The sequence below is a fragment of the Terrapene carolina genome, unplaced genomic scaffold, assembly GCF_002925995.2.
Source record: "Terrapene carolina triunguis isolate 2854851 unplaced genomic scaffold, T_m_triunguis-2.0 Scaffold110, whole genome shotgun sequence".
NCBI lineage: Eukaryota > Metazoa > Chordata > Testudines > Emydidae > Terrapene > Terrapene triunguis.
Genome location: NW_020664461.1, coordinates 3,071,461 through 3,092,738, shown reverse-complemented (window position 1 = coordinate 3,092,738; position 21,278 = coordinate 3,071,461). Strand labels below are relative to the sequence as shown.

At 44.1% G+C, this 21,278-nt stretch overlaps 1 protein-coding gene across 1 annotated transcript in view; it reads left to right on the top strand.

The window, feature by feature from the left end:
• Positions 1-601: 601 nt before the first annotated feature.
• AKR1A1 (aldo-keto reductase family 1 member A1) overlaps positions 602-21,278 on the top strand; it is a 29,093-nt gene continuing 8,416 nt past the window's right edge. The window contains exons 1-4 of the mRNA XM_024197683.2: positions 602-673; positions 6,505-6,600; positions 16,066-16,185; positions 19,106-19,257. Of these exons, the coding sequence (XP_024053451.1) occupies positions 6,511-6,600; positions 16,066-16,185; positions 19,106-19,257 (362 nt within the window). The 5' untranslated portion in view covers positions 602-673; positions 6,505-6,510. The remainder of the gene's footprint in view (positions 674-6,504; positions 6,601-16,065; positions 16,186-19,105; positions 19,258-21,278) is intronic.

Genomic DNA, 21,278 nt, shown 5'->3' with positions numbered 1-21,278 from the left:
AATAGTGATTTCCCTGGTTGTTTGTCATAGGGGAGCAGATCCTACCAACCTTTACTTAGGTTTGTAACTCCACTTCCTCCAATGAACTGCTTAGCTGAGAAAGAGTTTGGAGGTTGGGACCAAGAGCTATGTCTCAAACTGTGACAGTTTGAGTAAGGGACATTTCAAACAGGGAGAAGGAGGAAACACTGACAATTTTTCCATCCGCGGAGGAAGAAATTTAAAAAACCAAACTCCTCCTTTCCAAGAGAGAATAGCTTAAAATGCAAACGCCTCCCTCACAAAATTCTACATGCAAAACCCGCGGTGGCAAGAGAAAACCTACTTTAATTTTAACTCCAGAATAATGGGAATCTTCCTTTCAAAAGAGAATGAATCCTGGCAGGATTTTGCCATTTAGAGGCTCCCCCTTTGTCAATTTCGGTGCCACCTTCTCCATACAACACTCCCAGCAAGCTTCCAAGGGGTGCTGTGGAAGTTGTGCTGCACTGAGGACTTTGCAAAGCAGAGGAAATGCGGTAACACATGTGCACTCTTCAGCCCCACGTGGAAGGGTAAATTTGCTGGCTTTGACTGGGTGGTTAAAGTTCAAACCCGGAAACGGAAATGTAGGGCGGAGAGTTGTATTTTGAACTCCCGTTGGGAATAGAGAAGGGAGAGTCACGGGTGTGCGGTGAGTTTCCCGATGTGATTTCCTAAAGCTGTTTTAATTCCCGTTTCTGTTTAACCCGATTTGCATGAGACTGGTCTGTGTATTTCCCCCCCTCCCCAGGGCGGAGAGAGATTTGCAAAAGCTGTGGCTGTCTTGGACTAAATGTCCCATTTCCATTCGCTTTTGGCGCAGAAGTTGGTGGGAGGATCGCTTCATTGAGTCTATAAAAGGAAGGGGAGAGGGATGCATTTTGCTGTCCGGTTTGTGCATGTGGGTACCTGAGGTTAAACTTCGTTCAAAAAGATTATTGTCGAGTTTAAACTAGAGTAATGGAAAAACTGGAGCGCTCACCTCTGAGCTGTGGAGCAAGAGCGACCGAGTGCTACAAAACGATGGCACCTCTGATTAGAAAAACAAACCAAACTGGTGGATTTCCCACCGGCCCCAAAAAGAAGTGAGATTTAAAGGGAGGCTGATACATTCGTGTAATTTACATCTCTCGCTATTAGTCCTATAGACCCCCTCCCCCCCAAGCTATTCATGTTACTTTCACATCGTCTTTGACTCTCACCCCATTGACTTCAGGTTTTGTTCCGCCGACCCCACACACATGCACAGAGAAATGAACCCTGCTTTTCATACCCAGGTTTAACCGTGAACTTATTGACAGACTCTGTTTCATTTGTGTCTTCATTGTTACAAAAACGGCCCCACATTTTTATTGCAAAAATAACTGCAGGCTGCTGGACCTCTTTATGCGTTTCTTTACAAATGATGCTGACTTCAAAGCAAATCAGGTGAAGGGAGACATCTGGACAGGAAAATATTAGACTTTAGCTTATGCCGCCTTCCCCCCCCCCCCCCCAGTCTTTCTAGTTCTGCCACCTCTGCACCATGGAGTGTTAATATAAAACTGTATTTATGTGGAGTAGGATAATTTTGTACTTGTGTGCTATCAACAGTTACTGATTAGGTATGCATACCTTGCCCTCTGGGTTAAAGTTCTGAGTTCAGGGTGAATGTGAATTGTATTTATTAAAATACAGCTCAACTAGCATGTTACTTATGCTACCTGCCAACACAGTTAAAATTACACACAACTGTAATTATACTTGGGTGTAAATAGACCTGTCTTTTTTATGTATTTAGGTGATTAAAAACAAGTTCTGCCATTCAATTCCCATTTACTCCGAGCTGTAGATGTATAAAGGCAGAGTCCAAGGAGCAGGACGTAGCAAAACATACCTTCTTTCATCAGTGTCCCTGTCCCAACACGAAGGGTTCTACATAGGGAAATTGACTGGAACAGCTATTGCAGAATAGCCACTGTAGAATAGGTTGTTCCAGAATAGCTATTCCAGTCAATTTCCCCATGTAGATGAGTCTTGAGCTGATACTACATACTGTTCATGGATCTTTACAAGTAGATTATCTAGTGTGGGTATAATGCAGTATTGTTGTAGCTGTGTCAGTCCCAGGATATTGGAGAGACAAGGCGGGTGAGGTAATATCTTTTATTGGACCAACCTCTGTTGGTGACAGAGTTTGTCTCTCTAGTGTGGGTAGAACTTAATTCAGGAAGCAGCACTGAATCAAGCTAAATAGCTGATCCCAACAAAAGCTGAGGAAGTTAGCAGGCTTTGGAATGCATCCTGAAACATGATTTCCTTTAACAGTTCAACCGTAAGAACAACCATTAGGACATGTTGCAAGACCTTCCTCTTTGATAAAAATTTTCCACCATCAGCAACATGCTATTTACGTGCCTCCTTTCCCCGCCCCAAAATCAAAGTTTCCTATAACCAGAAATTGTAGAAGAGCAGAAAGACTCCACTAGGAATTTTGCTATGCCAAACTTATACCCTCGGAAGTGCTTGGATACTATAGTGTAAAGGATAGATAATCCTAAAATCTCTGTCCCTCCTAAATCAAAAACACATCTTGCACAATTATTTCTCTTTCTCTAGCAACAGAAGACTACTACTCCTATATGAAGCTGTGCTAAATCAGGCCTCTGGCCCTGTCTACTCTGACACTAATAGGTCCTGCATGTAAAGTACAGATGCAAGGTGTTGTATCTAATCACCAAACTTTTATTTCCAATAGAGCATGTTACAATTCAGCTTTTGGTGGGGTGGGCCACTCTCTCTTGAATGTTAAGGAACTGTGTCCTTTTCATTGGATCTCTGCCGGTCACTACAAAAATTGTATCGAAAGAACAGGTGAAAGAAAATGATATTTTTAATAATAAAATAACAGAAGTGTGGTAAGGAACTGCTGGGTTTTAGCTCCAGTTTGCGTATTGTTTTACATTGTTCTATGTTGCATAATTATTAAAAATTCATAGCTCTGCCTGCCTAGCTTGTAAAACTCCTCATTGTCTTGCTCTGTCCATTGAGATGAGTTTTTTCTAGATTCCATATTTCTGAAGAGTCTCCTCCCTGTCTCCCGTCTCTACCGCAAAGGAGGTGTAAAACACTACCAGTCTGATCTGGTAGAGTTTTATGCTTGCTCTGCATGGGTGCAAATAGCTACAGCTGGTACAAGTTGCAGGGCAATGGTAAATTGGAAACTAAAAGTGTCAGCACTGGGTCTGTGGGACACCTTACTGAATACATTTGGATAACAAGATGTGGTTCTGCTATCATGTTGGTGAAAATCGGGAATATCTCCATTGAACTCAATTTGGTTATCAATACCACTGTGAAATCAAAATTGTACTCTCTGCTTTGGATAGAATGATGGAACTAATTATGCATCTAACTGGGTTTGCACAGACTGCATCCTGCCCAGATTTCTTCATCTCTCTCTCTCTCTCCTGCAAACACTTACTCTTAAGACCCTATGACCCCAAAGTTTTCCTCCCAAGGTGTACAAAGGGGAGAAGGGAAGGCATGATGTGGGTGGGCCTCCTTGTGTCTGTTCTGGTCCCCAAACCACAGCCTGGAGTAGGTAATTTGGACAAAATCAGTTACCTCTCCCCAAATGCAGCAGGTATGCACCTGCACCAGTTGGTGGCAAGCTGTTAAAGCAGTAGAACCACAAGCTCCTTGGATGCATAACTTCATCTTCTGAATAGGTGAAATGCCATATTTTTCGCTGCTGTAGGATTTGGCATAAACCCTGCAGAAGCACTCTGTATTTAAGCTTGAAAAATGGCTCACTAGTTTCCTTCTATCCTTACTATTCCTACTACTAATTTCTGGGATGTTATGGAATCTCTCGTCACCTGAGCTTGTACTCGGTATAAGTGGCTCCAGGTTGCTGCATTGTGTACTCCGACACCCTAGGAAATCTGAAACATGATGTGTTGGAGCTTAAAGATGTGCATTCAGTTTTTTCTTTTTAATGCATGAAAGTGGCAAATACAATATATCTTTCCATTTGAGGGCCTGTACTTAAAAAGACACCATGAGCAAATTTATGGCCAAAACTGTACACTGCTATAAACACTGATGTAATAAGAAAAGTCCTCCCGTGGGGAGAGGGGGATCAATCTTTTCCAGAAAAATCCTCCTTTATAGGACAGTAAATCCCTTCTTGCCTGTGTAGTGGTAGTGCATTTCCCTGTCTGTATCAACATACATTGCAATACACATTGTTTCCTTGCTGTCCTTCACTTCCCTGACATGGGAGTTAAGTGCTTTTAGCAACTTGCAGGATTGGGCATTTGGGAGGTCATAGAAAACATCCCCCAGTTAGTCTGCATGCAATGTTGTTAGGCCTCTGCTTGTCTGGGGTGTGAGAGACAGGAACCATATTTCTTGGATGGGCTGAATTCATGTTTTTTAAAGCAGTATAATAGCTTTATAAATTATGGACCCAGTCCTGTAAGCCTTTACTCATGTGAGTAGTCCCACTGAGTTCATTGGGATTGATTGTGTGAGGAAGGGTTTGCAGGATGAGACCTGTAATCTACATTTACATCCATATATATAATAGCCAGGAGATTAATCTTATGTGCGCTGAGATATTCACTGCCAAAGGTGGTGGTCTCCCTGAAGAATATAGTGCAATAGAGAGAGAAATCTTTTGACTTATACCACTATAGTTCTTAAATTATATAATTTTTGCAGCTCCACAGCTGCCCAACAGATGTAAATCACATTGAGGAGAGAGGACAGCAACAGGGAAAGGATAATGTTTTATTTTCCCTAGACCCTTTGTGAAAGATTTTTGATCTCCTTTATGCAAATATACCTACACTGGACTCAGTGGTGTTATTCATGATTTACACTGTCGTATGCATAGCGTTTAAGGCCAGAAGGGACCACTAGATCATCTAGTCTGACCTCCTGTAGATCGCAGGCCACCACCACTACCAGCACCCATACACTAAATCCAGCAACCAAAAATAGAACTACAGTCCACAGGAGACTAAGCTATTATAAGAATGGCCATACTGGGTCAGACCAATGGTCCATCTAGCTCAGTATCCTGTCTTCCGACAGTGACCAATGCCCAGGTGCTTCAGAGGGTATGAACAGAACAGGCAATCATCCAGTGATCCATCCCCTATCATCCACTCCCAGCTTCTGGCAGTCAGAGATGAGGGACACCCAGAGTGTGAGGTTGCATCCCTGACCATCTTGGCTAATAGCCATTGATGGACAGTTTTGGCCTTCACAACATTCCATGGCAACGAGTTCCATAGGTTGACTGTGCATTGTGTGAAGAAGTACTTCCTTTTCTTTGTTTTAAACCTGCCGCCTATTAATTTCATTGGGTGACCCCTGATTCTTGTGTTACATGAAGGAGTAAATAACACTTCCCTATTCACTTTCTCCACACCAGTCATGATTTTATAGACCTCTATCATATCCCCCCTTAGTCGTCTCTTTTCCAAGCTGAAAAGCCCCAGTCTTTTAAATCTCTCCTCATATGGAAGCTGTTCCATATCCCTATTAATGTTTGTTGCCCTTCTCTGTACTTTTTTACAATGCTAATATATCCCTGAGAGATCCCTGTGTAACAATTTGTAATCTGCTTTGGGCTTAACTATCTTGAGTAATTTTGTATCATCTGTAAGTTTTGCCATCTCACTGTTTACCACTTTTTCCAGATCATTTATGAATATGTTGAACAACACTAGTCTTAGTACAGATCTTTGGGGGACACCACTATTTACCTCTCTCCATTCTGAAAACTGACTCTTTATTCCTACCCTTTGTTTCCTGTCTTTTAACCAGTTCCTGATCCATGAGAGGACCTTCCCTCTTATTCCATGACTGCTTACTTTGCTTAAGAGCCTTTGGTGAGAGAGCTTGTCAAAGACTTTCTGAAAGTCCAAATACACTGTATCCAATGGATCACCTTTGTCCACAAGTTTGAGCCCCCTCAAAGAATTCTAATAGATTGAGGAGGTATGATTTTCCTTTACAAAAGCCATGTTGACTCTTCCCCCAACAAATCATGTTAATCTATGTGTCTGATAATTCTGTTCTTCACTATAGTTTCAGCCAATTTGGCTGGTGGTACTGATGTTAGGCTTACTGGCCTATAATTGCCAGGATCACCTTTGGAGCCTTTTTAAAATTGGTGTCACAATAGCTATCCTCCAGTCATCTGGTACAGACACTGATTAAATGGTAGGTTACATACCATAGTCAGTAACGCTGCAATTTTACATTTGAGTTCCTTCGGAACTTTTGGGTAAACACCATCTGGTCCTGGCGACTTATTACTGTTAAATTAATCAATTTATACATGTGCCACATGTAGAGAATAGGTTGGATGGAGACGTACAGTGGTGCAACATGAGAGCAGAATTGGGACTTTCGTATTTTCTTTATTGCGTAGAAAATGTAAGTTGTTGCAACTTTGTAGTTATAATGAAAAATTAACTTTTTTAGGTAAAAATGTCTTCTACATGTGACTTTGTTGTGCTCCACACTGGGCAGAAGATGCCTTTTATAGGACTGGGCACCTGGAAAAGTGAACCTGGCCAGGTAAGGCTTGCACTTGCTATAAACTAGTGCTATGATTTCAATCTGTATTTGTGCCTTATGCGCACATGAAGCACTTTGATTTGATGGTCTTTCATGAGTACTTCAGTCACACAATGTATATGTAGATTTTTAGGCCCCAATCTTTGACATATGCATGTGCTTAACTTGATGCAACTGGAACTACTTGCTTATGTGCGAAGCAGGTATGAACATGGTTGCAGAATTGGGGCATGAGGTCATAATTTGGCACTCCCTCCCGCATTTGATTAATTCACATTGATGTCAATGTACAAAAGTTGTTGCTAATTTCAATGGAACTTTGGCATGTGCTTTAAGAGTCTGCTGAACTGGGGGTTAGAGAAGAAGGGTGGTTATTGGCTGAGGTACAATGCGCAGGAGATCTGGCATCAATTCCATGTACTGCTACAGACTCCCTTTGTGAGTTTAGGCAAACCACTAACTTTCTGCCCTGAGTTCCACACCTGTGAAATGGCTAAAAAGTTTCCAGTGGTGAAAAATCCACAGCCTTTGGCAAGTTGTTCCAATAGTTAATTACCCTCACTGTTCAAAATGTGCCTTATTTCTAGTCTGAATTTGTTTAGCTTCAACTTCCAGCCATTGGATTTTGTCAGACCTTTGTCTGCTGAATTGAAGAACCCTCTGTCAGATTTCTGTCCCCCATGCATGTAAGCACTTGTAGACCGGGATGGTCAAACTGTGGCTCATAACTCTTTTACAGTTAAAGTGCTGCTCGCGGAGACCCCCAGACCCTCCACATTCTCTGCCTACCAGACTGTCGGGGCGGGGAGCTCAGGGCCTCTGCCCTACGGTGGGGTGGTGAGGCTAGGGGCTTCTGCCAGAGGCGACTGGTGCCTGCTGAGGGAGGGGGGCACAATTTAAAGGTTCACTCCCCCAACAGCTTGAGTCATGCCATCCCCCCCTCTCCCCCCCGGCACACACCCCCTCTTGCCTAGGTGGCCCCTCCCTGCAGCTCCCAGGTGTTAGCTCCTGGTGGAGAGGCAGCAGCAAACAGCTGGGAGCTGCAGGGAGGGGCCACTGCTTTAGCTCCATGGGGAGAGGCAGTGGCTCTCCCTGCAGCTCCCAGCTGTTTGCCGCCGTGATTCCAGGTTGCAGGCTCCAGCAGTGCAGGGAGATGACCTGGTGGCACCATGTGACTGAGCAGGGCCAGTAAACCCTGGCAAAAGGACACATGCCGTCACATGCCCCCCCATGCATTGCCTCTAGTTTCTGCCCAGCGGGGAGGGGGTCTCGGGGCTTCAGCCCCACAGGGCATGCCTGCTGCGGCTCAGAGCTTCAGCAGGAATGGGGCTGAAGCTCTGAGCCCAGGCAGGCACCTCCTATGGGGCTAAAGCCCTGAAACCACCCTCCCCACAGGAATCTTTATATCAATTTCTCCATTTTTTAAAACCTTTTTTGCTTCCTTATCTGCCATTTTATTGCCAGGTTTCCCACCATTTGTTGGAATCCATGCTACGGCATGTCTAAGTATACTATTTCTGTTGCCAAAAACAATATTTCCTTTATTAAAATCACTCCTGCTTTCTGAGGTGTCCCTTTAGTTGCTACTATATCTGATAATGAAGATGAAAAGAATACAGCTGTGGTAGGCCATACATCCCTTATCCATTTTAATGCTAACATTTATTCCCATCGATTCAGCTGTCATAATAGATATCCCTTTAGATTTCTTAATTCCAATCTCAGGGATCCAAAAGGCTTCTCCCATGTCTCCCTGTTCTGATAGAAGAAACAGCAGAATATATACAGCCCTCTTTCCCAGAGCAGGTCCTAGTTGGTTAGGAGAGAGGGGAGCCTTGCCCTGCCCTCTCTGTAAGGCTTCTGGTCCCAGGCTCATAGGGGAATAGTAGAACAAGTTTTCCTCAGACAGAAACTATTCCCCCAGGACTGCTTCCTCTCTCCCCATATCTGCCTCTGCCATTTTCCTAGTACATCAAAACCTTAAAAGAGTCATGCTACAGAACAGGGGTTGTCTCTCACCCCCCAAACTCCACTACCCTTAAAGGGACAGTGCACCCCTGTTACACTTATACAATATCTCTTTGTCTGAAGAGCTCAAACTGCTTTACAGCAGTCTTGTCCGGTAGCATTTTAGTCATTTTACAGACTGATAAAGTGACAGCATAGAGACTTGCTCATGGCCACATAACATCTCCATTGCAAAGCTGTGAATCAAACTCTGTTTTCCTGACTTCCTATCTTATGATCTAACCACTAGGCTCTACTCATCCCAGGACAGATATAAGACATTTAGCAAAGTACTTTGAGTGAAAATTTGGGCATCCTGATCTTGGCTGTATCTCTCTAAAGAAACTAGGATTATTTTTGGATTGTAAACTTTATCTGGTGGTGCTTTACTCAAAGTAACGCCATCCTATTAAACCTTTCAGTACGTTTCAAGTACAGATTTCTTGTGATCCCAGCTCTGATAATCTTTCTAGTCCTTTCATTCCTATTTCTCGCACGCTGTCCCTGTGCCAGCCTTCTGGTGTTTCATAGCCAAATCTTAGTTGTACAAATGAAAGTGCCGCAGCATCTCAGTAGTGAAGCTGTAATAGATACTTCTTAGCTTTTCCTGAGCTTGTTTACTATTTTTCAGTCGGGTTTTTAAATTCCTTGTTTAAAAATGCAAAAACGTGTTGCTTCTCTTACCTACACAGCCAAACGTTGGTGGAGAATTTGGTGTTTTGTGATGTTACCTTAGGAACGAGATGAAGAGATATTTGAGCAGAAGGGAGCAGAACACAGTAGCGTCTTATGAAATGACAGCAGGAATGAGATCAAAGATAAGTCTGTTCACCCAGTAGCATCTATCACTAAGAACATGAATAGCATGGATTTTAATATGAGCGCCTGGGTAGCATTAACCCTTTCCTACCTCACTCTAGTCTTTTCCTTTTGGCATACAGTTCTGAATGCTGCTGCAGGTGTCGATGAAGCCTGGATGTGTGCATATTTGATATATTTGTCCAGGATAGTATTAGAAGAGGTCTCTCTTTTCCATCACAGATGTCAGAAGGGCACACTGCACTGGCAGCCAACTGACAGTGGATGAGGCTTAGTAGGGAGACTGGATCCCAGAATGAAAGGGGTCAGCAAAATCTTGAGGCTCCTGGAGGAAAGACTTCTTTGCAAAAATGATAGCCACTTAAAATGGATTTTTTAAATTGTTTTCAACCAGCAGCATTCTGTCCCAGCAAAAGAACAGACCAACCCCCATTGAGTGGGTTCTACAGGGAAGGCATGGCCTAAGTGGGACTGAGAAGCATTGTTTCGGATGGGAGATAAGACATTGCGGGAGCCAGAGAAGGAAATATGTGCCTTGGCCACGCTGGCTTTCTGTGCAGTTTAAAACCTATCACCAGAAAGCCTGACTGGGTTTTGGAAATGGCTTCTCTAGGCTATTTGATTGTCTGTCTGACTAGTTGCATTCATCGTAACATGGTGAAGTTTTCTATAAAGCTACTGTACAATAGTCATCTTTATCACTCTAGGCTCTTATAAGTGGTATCACTCTGTCAGCAAACTGGAAATTCTAGTCACCCAAACAAGCAGTTCCTCCCAGTTAAAGTGTGTGTTAACTGTGGCAGAGGAGGGAAGGATTTGAATTAAATCCATTTATGGATAGGAGACAAATCTTTGTTTGTTGAGGTGTTCTATGTTGCCACCCCTAGTTGGAGCTCTTAGGGTACGTCTACACAGCAATTAAACACCTGCAGCTGACTGCAGGGCTCTTGCTGCAGGGCTATAAAGCTGCTGTATAGATGTTCAGGCTTAGGCTGGAGCCTGAGCTCTGGGACCCCATGAGGGAGAGGATCCCAGAGCCCAGGCTCCAGCCCTAACATGAATGTCTATGTGACGTTTTTGAAGCCTGAGCCCGAATCATCTACGGGTCTTGTATTCTGGTGAAGAGGTAACCTTAGTTTCCTCATCTGCAACAAATGAAGGAGCTTTGATGTAATAATGCAGTATGACCAGAAGCCTGCATCTGACAATCATGCGGTCTTCACAGTCAATTTCTCCTTCCATTTCCCATCTGTGAGTAAGCACGAACTCCTGGATTGCAGCAACCCTCCCCGGATACAGAGAGACTGCCATAGCTTCCTCTAGAATCTGTCATCTCCTTTCTGAGCATGGGTCCAATGGGGTGGCTGCATGGTGGTGTAATATTACAGGAAAGCATTGGACAGTCCCTTCATGATGGCTTGGAGCAGTGCAGATGCCTGGTTACCACTGTGATGGGGATCTATAAATACCTACATAGATTTCACCTTGCAGTGGGCTGAATGGAACTGGTGAATTGCAAATAAGACAATGGATCCTGTAACAAGTCTGGACTCCTGAGTTCTGTTCCCAGATCTTCCACTGACTTACTGTGCAACCTTGAGCAAATCACTTAACTGCTCTGTCTTAGCTTACCCATTGCAAAATGGGTTTAATAATATTTGCTTATCTCCCTAGTGGTATGGATTGGTTTTTGAGATCCTTGAGAATGTAAGAACGGCCATACTGGGTCAGATCAATGGTCTATCTAGCCAGTATCCTGTCTTCTGACAGTGGCCAATGACAGATGTTTCAGAGGGAATGAAAAGAACAGGTAATCATCAAGTGATCCATCTACTGTTGCCCATTACCAGCTTTTGACAAACAGAGTCTAGGGACACCATCCCTGCCTATCCTGGCTAATAGCCATTGATAGACCTATCCTCCGTGAACTTGCTAGTTCTTTTTTCAACCCTGTTATAGTCTTGGCCTTCACAACATTCTCTGGCAAAGAGTTCCAAAGGTTGTGCGTTGAGTGAAGAAATACTTCCTTTGTTTGTTTTAAACCTGCCACCTATTAATTTCATTTGGTGACCCCTAGTTCTTGTGTTATGAGGAGAAAATAACACTTCCTTGTTTACTTTCTCCACACCAGTCATGATTTTATAGACCTCTATCATATCCCCCCCCTTAGTTGTCTCTTTTCTCAAGCTGTTCCATACCCCTAATAATTTTGTTGCTTCCTGCAGCAAGGGGAGGTACCCAGAGGTGGATCTGATCTCCCCCCGAGAGTAGCTGTGCACAGGAAGAGTAAGTTCTGTCCCTCCCCAGCCTGGGGACTAGCAGCTGGAGCCCAGGGAACAGTAGGAGCCCCTGGCTGGGGGCCCCCCAGTCGTCTCCACCCCCCCCCAATAGCTAGATTTCACAGGGGAGGACTTATTTCACTATCCATGACACATTTTTCACAGTCATGAATTTGGTAGGGCCTACTTATTATCTATCCGTTTCCTAATGATTCCCAACATTCTGTTAGCTTTTTTGACTGCCGCTGCACATTGTGAATAGTTCTCTGAAAACATCCACTCAGTGACTCCAAGATCTCATTTTTGAGTGGTAACGGCTAATTTAGACCCCCATCATTTTATAGGTATAGTTGGGATTATGTTTTCCAACGTGCATTACTTCGCATTTATCAACAATGAATTGAATCTGCCATTTTGTTGTCCAGTTTTGTCCTTGGGCAAATAGCGACCTTTACTGCAACAGGCAGCCCATAGTTACAAGGTATTTGACCCTCTAAATACTCCTGTCAAACCTGTTTCTCTGGAATGCTTGTTACTCTGGCAAAATGAGAACTAATCCTGTTAACCAGTTTTTCAATCAGATTAATTTTTTAATATTTGTACAGGGCTTTGAAAATATAAAGCACTCTGTGGAGGCAGTGTGGCCTAATAGATAGACTGTTGGACTAGGACTTGTCAGAGCCAGGAATAGAGCCCAGGTCTCAGACTGGCCTACTGGATGACAGCAGGCAAGTCACTTCACCTTCCTGCACTGTAATTTCCCCACCTGCAAAATGGGGGTGCTGTTGCTTTCTTTGTTGGTAAAGCACTTTGAGACTTATAGTTGTAGAGCTGTATAACATCTAGGAATTATTAATACTACTACTAAGTACTATTCTTATTCTCAAACCTTGTTTTCAGGTTAGAAGTATCTTCTCTCTCGGATTCTTTCAATAAAGCTCTTTAGCAGATCTGGAAACCTGGTTAGGATGTTTGCCTTTGTGTGGAACAGTGACTCACGCAGTTCAAACTGTAAAACTTTAGTAGCTCTCAGGACAGGAAAGACACATGCAAATATCTTGACTAAATCTATAAGCCTTGTGAAATGACCAGTCCTGGTTTCCCAGTATTGGAAATTTAACTTGCACATGTAGGCGGGAGACGGCACCCCTGTGTTTAAGCTGTCTTGTAAAGGCATGTCCAGAGCTTTTTGTCCTTAGGCACTGCCTAAGAAATCACTTTGTCTGGGGGGGTTCATGTGCTGGTTTGGATGTGACTGCCACAGTTTCAGGGTTAACTGCATCTTGGACAACCCCTTCCTCCTGGTTCTTCCTCGAGGGCATCCACTTTTAAGGTTTCAGGCTCCCAGGTGTCACCTCTCTTAGGCAGAGACCCACATCTCTCTCCCTCTAGACCAGGGATTTAGGCTTGTAGTCCTGCACCTCGCTGTGATTTCCCCAGCAGGTCTGATCATGGTCCAGTGCCTGTGGTTAACCTTTCTCCAGGGGCTACAACAATATATAGAGAGCCCTGCACAGATACAATATTTGGATCCACATCCATTCGCAATCCACAAACATGGTCTGCAGATATCTGCAGATTTGCAGGGTTCTAAACATATATCAGTTTCCAACCAGCCTTCACAGAGCAAAACACATTTATTCTTAGGGTACAAGCATTACAGAGAAAACATATAAAAGCAATAAACGTTCCTATATGCAGGCTAAAAGCTTACCAGAGGTTACCCATCCATTTTATGGGATCCTCATAAGCCAAAGTCTTTCCAACCCTTCAGCAAGATTGGGGCCCCGTGGACAAAAGTTTGCTTATTTGCAGGATCAGAAAGTAGGCCCTGTGTCAGTTTAAACTCAGCCTCATTATATCAAAAGGGCTCTCTTTGTCTGATTCCTGAAAACCCAGTTTGAACCTATATATGAAAGTCTCCCTAGGGGTGGTACCTCTCTGGGGTTGTTTAGACTTTCATTAACTTGCCTTAATCACCCCCCCCCCCTTCCCCTGTTGTTTTTAGTTCCTGGAGGAGCTGTTGTAACCTCAGCAGATGGAGTAGTAGGACACAATCAATGGCCCACGATTATACATAAACTTAATACAATATGGTCTCCAAAGATCCTGCATGCAGTTGCAATATCTGTCAGTGGCACTTTTGCAGAGAGCTTTCAAAGTCAAGCCCTCTGTGTCCTCATTCTCCTGAACAATTACTGACACACATCTATCTTCCTGCTCTTTATCCTTCCATCTTAATAGACACCATTGCCCATGGGGACAGGGAACGGATTGGAGCTGTACTATGGAACATGTTTAAGTTCCTTCTCGGACCAGATGCTTCTGCTCCATGGCTTTCTATAATCAATAAGCCATTATTGTTCTGTTCTCTTTGGGGGTGATTGGACTGCATAAAACATTAACATGTTGAGTGATTTCATAACCCAGGCACTGTTTGTAGTAACCATTTCAACAGAAAAGTATGTGTCATAGTGAAAGTAAAGCCTATAAATCTTGTCCCTGTTGAAGAAGGAAAAACTTTTTTTTTTTTTTTGGGTCATAGTGACTAAGGGAAATTTGCTCTTCAATGCAGATATTGTTTTAACACACCAAAGAACTTCATCAAAATATCCTGCATGTAGCTTCCCCTTTCCTTTCAACAACTAAAAGAAATAAAATCTAGCAGGAGCCAATAGAGATCTACTCCATGCTTGATTTATCTTTTAAATCTATCTTGTAAACCAGAACGTTTTATTATCTTTCCTCAGTATTAATTATTCCACTGGCTTTGAAATGGAAAATGCAGGTGCTTTGATAAATTAGTTAAAAGATCATCTAGTTTCACTGTTTCTTCTTTAACTGTCTCTGTATCCTGTGGAAATTCTGTTTTTTCTCTTCTTACGAGAATACCACATGAGAATATTTTTGTTATTTGTATTATGGTAGCACTGGGAGTATGTCTACACAGCAAGAGTGCTTCCCAGTGCGCGGAGCCAGACACGGGCTAGTTCTGCTTCAACTAGGATGCTAAAAATAGCAGCGTGGCCTTGGCAGCACAGGTCAGTCACCCGAGTACTATCCTGCCTGACCCTCTGGGTATGTACTTGGGTGGCTAGTCCATTCCACCATGGCCACACTGCTCTTTTTAGCATGCCAGCTCAAGTGGAACTAGCCTGCGTCTGTTTACCTGCACTGGGAAGCACCCTCCCAGCGGCTGTGTAGACCTTTCAGGGAGCACTGAAAAGCTATCAGGACCCCATGTGCTAGACCCTATACAAATGCCTCGCAAGAGACCGTCCCTGCCATGAAAAGTTTACCATCTGCACAGACAAAGTAGCAAAATAACAATACAATGTGGGAAGAGATTAACTTCCTCTGTTTGCATGGGTGGAAGCATATCACAGCCACAAAAGCCTGTGCTAGCTCAGGATGCTAACTCTTTCCACACTGATAAAATAGACCCAGTGTTTAGGTCTGGATCATCCTAAAAGAGACTATATAACTACTGGTCAAATGGTCCCCCATGGGCAGCTAAGATAAAAGATGACTCTGTATAGGCCTTACCTTCTCTGCCCATGGACGGGCCATCATTATTTGTAGCAGTCTCTTGCTGCTTATAGAATAATGGGGTTTGAATTTTTATTTTTTCTTACCCAAAAGCAGCCTGAGAAGTCTGGAGAGTGCACTCTACTAGCTTGTCTCTAGGCTTACTAGACTCCTAAGGCATGCCCTGCAGGGGTGTGAGTGCTTCAGTGCGGAGACTTTGTTAGTGGAGTGGCTTTCATTGCGGTGGAGTAGAGGAGAACATAGGAAGTGAACAAAACCATAGGAGATCCTGGTCCGTGCATTGGAGCAGATTACATCCCAATAAAGTAACCTTACATTTCAGAAATGCAGTGTGAGGAATTTAACAAAGCCCTGTACTCTAATAATCTTGGAAGCCCTGTAAGCTAATAATTTTGGAATTTAAAACCTAACTCGTTCTCCGTGGATAGTGCTTACAGGCACTGGCTGTAAGGTGGCTGGGAATAAGCTCCTAGAGCTTCTTGGCACATAGGGAGAATATGGCAGCTGTGCCATTCCTTAAGAGTAACCTCCATCTTTGGCCAGCGAGCTCTACATGTCTGCATGGAGGATCAGTGCTTTCCTAACAGTGCTTGCCTTGCATAGTCCTTGTACTCAGATGAACACAAGGGCTGCAGAAGGCTCCTTGAGTACTTCTCAACTTGTCCTGCTCTTGCATCGAGGCACATCTAGTTCTTTTAAAAAAAAAAAAAATGCTCATTATGGATCTACAATAGCTTTTTCTTCAAAATAAACCAGACCTTCCCTTCCCATTGGTTATGCTGATTTAATCTGTATTTGTTTGTGATTACAGGTGAAGGAGGCAGTGAAGTATGCTCTCGGTGCAGGTTATCGTCACGTTGACTGTGCTACAGTTTACAGCAATGAAGCAGAGATAGGTGAAGCCTTCCAGGAGAGCGTCGGGCCAGATAAGGTGAAAAAGGAACAGTGAATGTAAACTGGATTGTAAATTGCAGCTCTACCCTGAAAAGTGACTCTGTAAAAATGGCATTGCAAAGTTCTGCATATTAATGTATCCTAGTTATTTCTAGGTTAGATAGAATTTTCTCTCCCAGATCTATGCTGGTTTTTCAGGCCAGACTTTAGTAAAATCTTTTCTCACTACAACAGATGATTGCTCAGAATGCAAACCGGGAACCTGAAGAGTAAGAAGGAGTCTTTTTTGCTCTGCAGTTGCTTTTCAGGGACCCCCTTTAAGGTGTCCCAATTTGGGCACCCAAAAATAAACATGCCCAAAATCACTAGTTACTTTTGAAAATCTTGGTCATAGTTTTAAAAGTCACTTGAGCTCGTCAGCCTAGATGCAACACAACATGGTGTGCTCAGTGGTGTGAAAAATCCACACCACTGAGCAACATAGTGTAAGCTGACCCACCTAACCCCCTGCTGTAGACCGTGCTAGATCAAGTCGATCTAGCTACTGTCTCTCAGGGAGGTATATTACCTACGCCAATGGGAGAGTCCCTCCCATTTCAAGTGTAGACAAGCCCGGAGTCCAGGGGTGAAAGTAAGTTAAAGGACTTACTGGTATGCGGGAGTCCTGAGCAGGGGCGTGGCCTCAACCAGAAGAGATGGTCGGCTCCAGGCACCAGCTGACCAAGCATGTGCTTGGGGCGGCACCTTGAGGCGGGGCGGCGCTCGGGTTTTTATTTATTTATTGGTTCGTCGGGGCAGCACTGGAAGCGGGTTTTTTTGTTGGCGCGGCGCTCGGGAGGTGCGGGGGCTGGCGCTCGGAGGGGGCAGGGCTTCGGGTGGCGTGGCGCTCGGAGGAGTGCGGGGGCTGGCGCGGCGTTTGGAGGGGGGCGGGGGCTTGGCGCGGTGCGGCACTCGGAGGGGGGGGCGGGGGGGGGCGCGGCGCTCGGGGGGGGGGTACGGAGGGGCGGCGCTCTTCTTTTTTGCCTGGGGCGGCAAAAAAGTTAGAGCGGGCCCTGCTTTTAAATCACCCCCGGAGCTACCAGCTGTAGAGGCGGCTGGAAGTCCCGGGACCCAGGGGCAATTTAAAGGGCCCGGGGCTCTGGCTACCGCAGCGGAGCTCCGGGCCCTTTAAATCGCTGACGGAACCCTGTCGCTACAACCCCGGGGCTCCTGCAGCCAGGATCGGGCGGCGGTTTAAAGGGCCTGGGGCTCCGGCAGTGGGGAGCCCCTGGCCCTTTAAATCGCCGCCCGAGCCTGGCTGCCGGAGTCCCAGGGTTGTGGTGGCAAGGGCTCCTGTGGGGATTTAAAGGGCCAGGGGCTCCGGTCGCTGCGGGGAGCCCTGGGCCCTTTAAAGCGCCGCCTGAGCCCCTCTGCCGGAGCCCCGGGGCAGCGGCGGCAAGGGCTGGGGCTCCCCGCAGTGGCAGGAGCCCCGGAACCTTTAAATCACTGCTGGAGCCCTGCCACCACAACCCCGGGACTCTGGCAGCAGGGCTCCCGAGGCGATTTAAAGGGCCCTGGGCTCCAGCTGCTGCGGGGACCAGCCTGGGGAAGACGGTCCGGTCCGGCACCATACCGGACCGGACCGGCTTACTTTCACCTCTGCCTGAGTCTTAAACTCAGCACCTCACTTCTGGAGCCAAAAGGAGCTGGGGAGGGCCTATAAAAAAAGTGTGCTCAGCCTGTATGGAGGAAGGAGCTCCTCCATGCTTTTTTGGGCAACCTCTCTGAAGCATTAATTTAAGTGTTTTCAGTCCACTTCAGCTGTCCTCTCCAACTTTTCTCCCCCAGCTTGCACCATCCCTCCTGGAGCAAGATAGGCAGGAATAACCAATACAGGGAAGGATAGGACCTTCTACAAGCCAGACTGCATCCGATACTTTTTAAAATGCCAGAGTGGTTTATAACGAGCACTTTAACAAAATATATATATATATATTTTTTTTTTGGATTTTTCTCTGAACACCATAGGTCAAGCACAAAAATAACAGTGAAATCGATATGGAAAAAACAAACTAAGAAAATTATAGTTATTGCTCCTATGTATTCGTTTCCTATTCAGAGACTCTAGTGGAATCCTGGTTCCGTTGAAGTCAATGGCAAAACTTCCACTGACTTCAGTGAGGCCAGGATTTCACCCTTTGTATACAGTATGTAACATACACATTTTCTATTTATTTATAAACATCAAGCTGCTTAACCTTATAACTGTTTCATATGCTGGGCTTTAAGCAGCTGGGCAGAGTACTTGAAACACATTTATTGCACTTGCCAAAAGTCCAAGTAGGAAGATTTATGGGGTTATTTTTATTTTTGTTGTTGTTTCCATGAGTAGCACTCTTGGTAAATAATATGTCATGAGCTCAGCAAGTTACAGAAGCTAGTTGGGTCTGTCTCATGGGCATGATTCATAAAACAAAAATATAAATAAATAACAATTTACATTTGCGTAAATGGAATAGTCTATCCGCTTTGGCCATGTGTAGTTCAGTAATGGCTAATCAGATCAATTTGCGTGTGGGAATAATTTTTGTTGAGAAGAGTTTAGAGGACAGTATTTAGATTAGTGATGGGAGAACTTAGAGAAATTTTTGTGGTTTTGCAAAACTTCCATTAAGTTTCAAAAAGTATCTGGAGATGGGAGGGGAGGCTGTGAGATATTTTAGAACTTTACTTTTCAATATAAAAACCCATTTCTCTTTCTATTCTGCATCCCATGCATTTCTAAAAAATCTCATTCATAGGTTTCTAAATTACTCCCTTCTTTATTTTAATTACACTCTGGTGGTGGTTTGTCTTAGGAGTTGGCTAAGGAGTTACTGGCCATTCCTCTTCTGACTAGTGCCTTTGACTGTAGTCAGATACGCCTTTGATGTGAACCTGTGCCAATATGTTTTTTTTTCCCCCTCTGTCTCTAAAAGCCTGTTAAGAGGGAGGAGCTATTTGTGACATCGAAACTATGGAATACCAAGCACCACCCAGAAGATGTGGAGCCAGCCTTAAAGAAATCTCTGAAAGATCTGAAACTGGATTACCTGGATCTGTATCTCATGCACTGGCCACATGCCTTCGAGTGAGTTCTGCATGGGAGGAGAGCAGGAAGTATAAAAGTAGTGCAGACCATCTGTTTATAAATGTTACTGTGCAGCTATGAATTTCTTGCCACAGATATTGCCAGCAAGGTATTTCCTGACGTTGTTAGTACGGTGAGCTTGAAATGTCTAGTCTGGGCCCCCACTGCTGTCCCTCCAAACATGTATATGGATTTTGCCTAAGGACAAATCCATAAGAAAGAATGTTTCTAGTTCATCCCAGTTCTTTGCATTTGAAATGAGTTTTAGCATTAGTAAAATCTGGAAACCGTCTACAAGGAAGATGGATATCTCCTCCTGATAATTGTTCTCATTAGTTTGCAATTATAAAGCTATAAATAATGGATTTAAACTTGAAATTAAGTCTTATCTGATTTTTAAACTGCACTAAATGTTTATTAATAATGAGAGCAATTAGGGAGCAGAACCAGTTTTCAGAGAGACAGTGGAATCCTCATGATTACTAGATATGTACTCTCACAGTTCCCGAGATAACTGCACCTCTGATCCTTGCATTGCCTCTAGGAGGGCACTCCCACTTAAGTCTCAGGCCTCACCTTTTTCGGGATGACTCCTAGACAGGGGATTTGCAATTCCTCCTGCAATTCCCTGTGATCACCTTAGCAGATCTGACTGCAGTTCAGCACCAGCAATCCTGTTCTTTCAGGGGCAGTGCCATGGTTAACCAGTGATCAGCCAGCCTTCATAAAGCAAAGTATTATTTATTTAGAACAAAAGCATTACAGAGAAAACATGTTAAAAACAGTAAATGCAGGTTTTGGTTTACCAGACAGATCTTCCACATGGAGATCATGATAGGAACAAAGTACTTCAAAGTCTTCCCACAGGGCCTGTCCCTTTTGGTCACAGTGTCATGTCAGTTCTTGGATTGAGTGAGGGTGACACCCCTCACCCCACCATTCCCCCCGCCCCCAATGTCAGGCTGGTAACTTTATACAGTCACAATTCTTTGTTAGCTGTCCTTAACCAGCTCAAACTAGTATATGAAATTTGCAGGGGGTGGTGAGGGCGGGGGAATTCTCCCCCGGGAGATAATTAATACAAATTCCTAGATGCTGTCTAGGAATTTGTATTAATTATCTCCCAGTGATTGTAGTTATTGCAGGAAATTCCTGTAACTCCCCTATGGAGCTAAACAAATTCTTGGCCCATACAGATTACATATAATATTTATAAAGTTGGTCTAGTAGCCTTTGAATATTCCATGTGTCCATAATATCTGTCACACCTCCCAAATCACAGCACTAGGTGGCCTTGGGATCTGAGTGAGTTAGCTAGAAGTGTCTTAACTAGGTGTAACAGGATTAATGAAACACATCCCTGCTGGTGTAAACTGGTGTAGTTACATTGACTTAAATGGAGTTATGTCAGTTTACACCAGCTGAGAATCTGACCTGCTATGAAGGTAAGATCTGTTAGTGTGGAATAGTCTCCCAGGGGAATGGTGAAGTCCCATCAGGCTTAAGCTTGGGCTTGAGTCATTTAATACTGGACTGGGTAAAACACTTAAGTATACACTGTAGGGGCCAATCCTATAGCTGTAGAAGGATGGACTAAATGTGACCTGCTATTACTTAAGTGTGAGCCTCTTCAGATCAATTACACAGGAGATCCTCTCAACAGGCCAGCTCTCTATCAGATTCAGAGGAACTCAAATTCTTGGCTCCTGGGAGCTCTCAAAGAGGCATTTCCATTTTTTAGATGTGACCCGAACTGGACAATGAGTACCACATTGTGAGTGATACAAGAAAAGACTGTTCAGCACTAAGTATATCCCTTTAGGTAACTTAGTGAGGCAATGCATTAAAGGTTCTAGTCTCTGAATGATCAGATGTAAAACAAAACCTGCGGTATTGGGAAGTTGAGCTGAAGGGTTGTACTTAAATGGGAACTGATACTTTCAGTTAGAACCACAGTGTCCATGGGTCTTGAGGACGAATGCTCTCACCCCAATACACAAAAAGCTAGAAGTGAAACCATG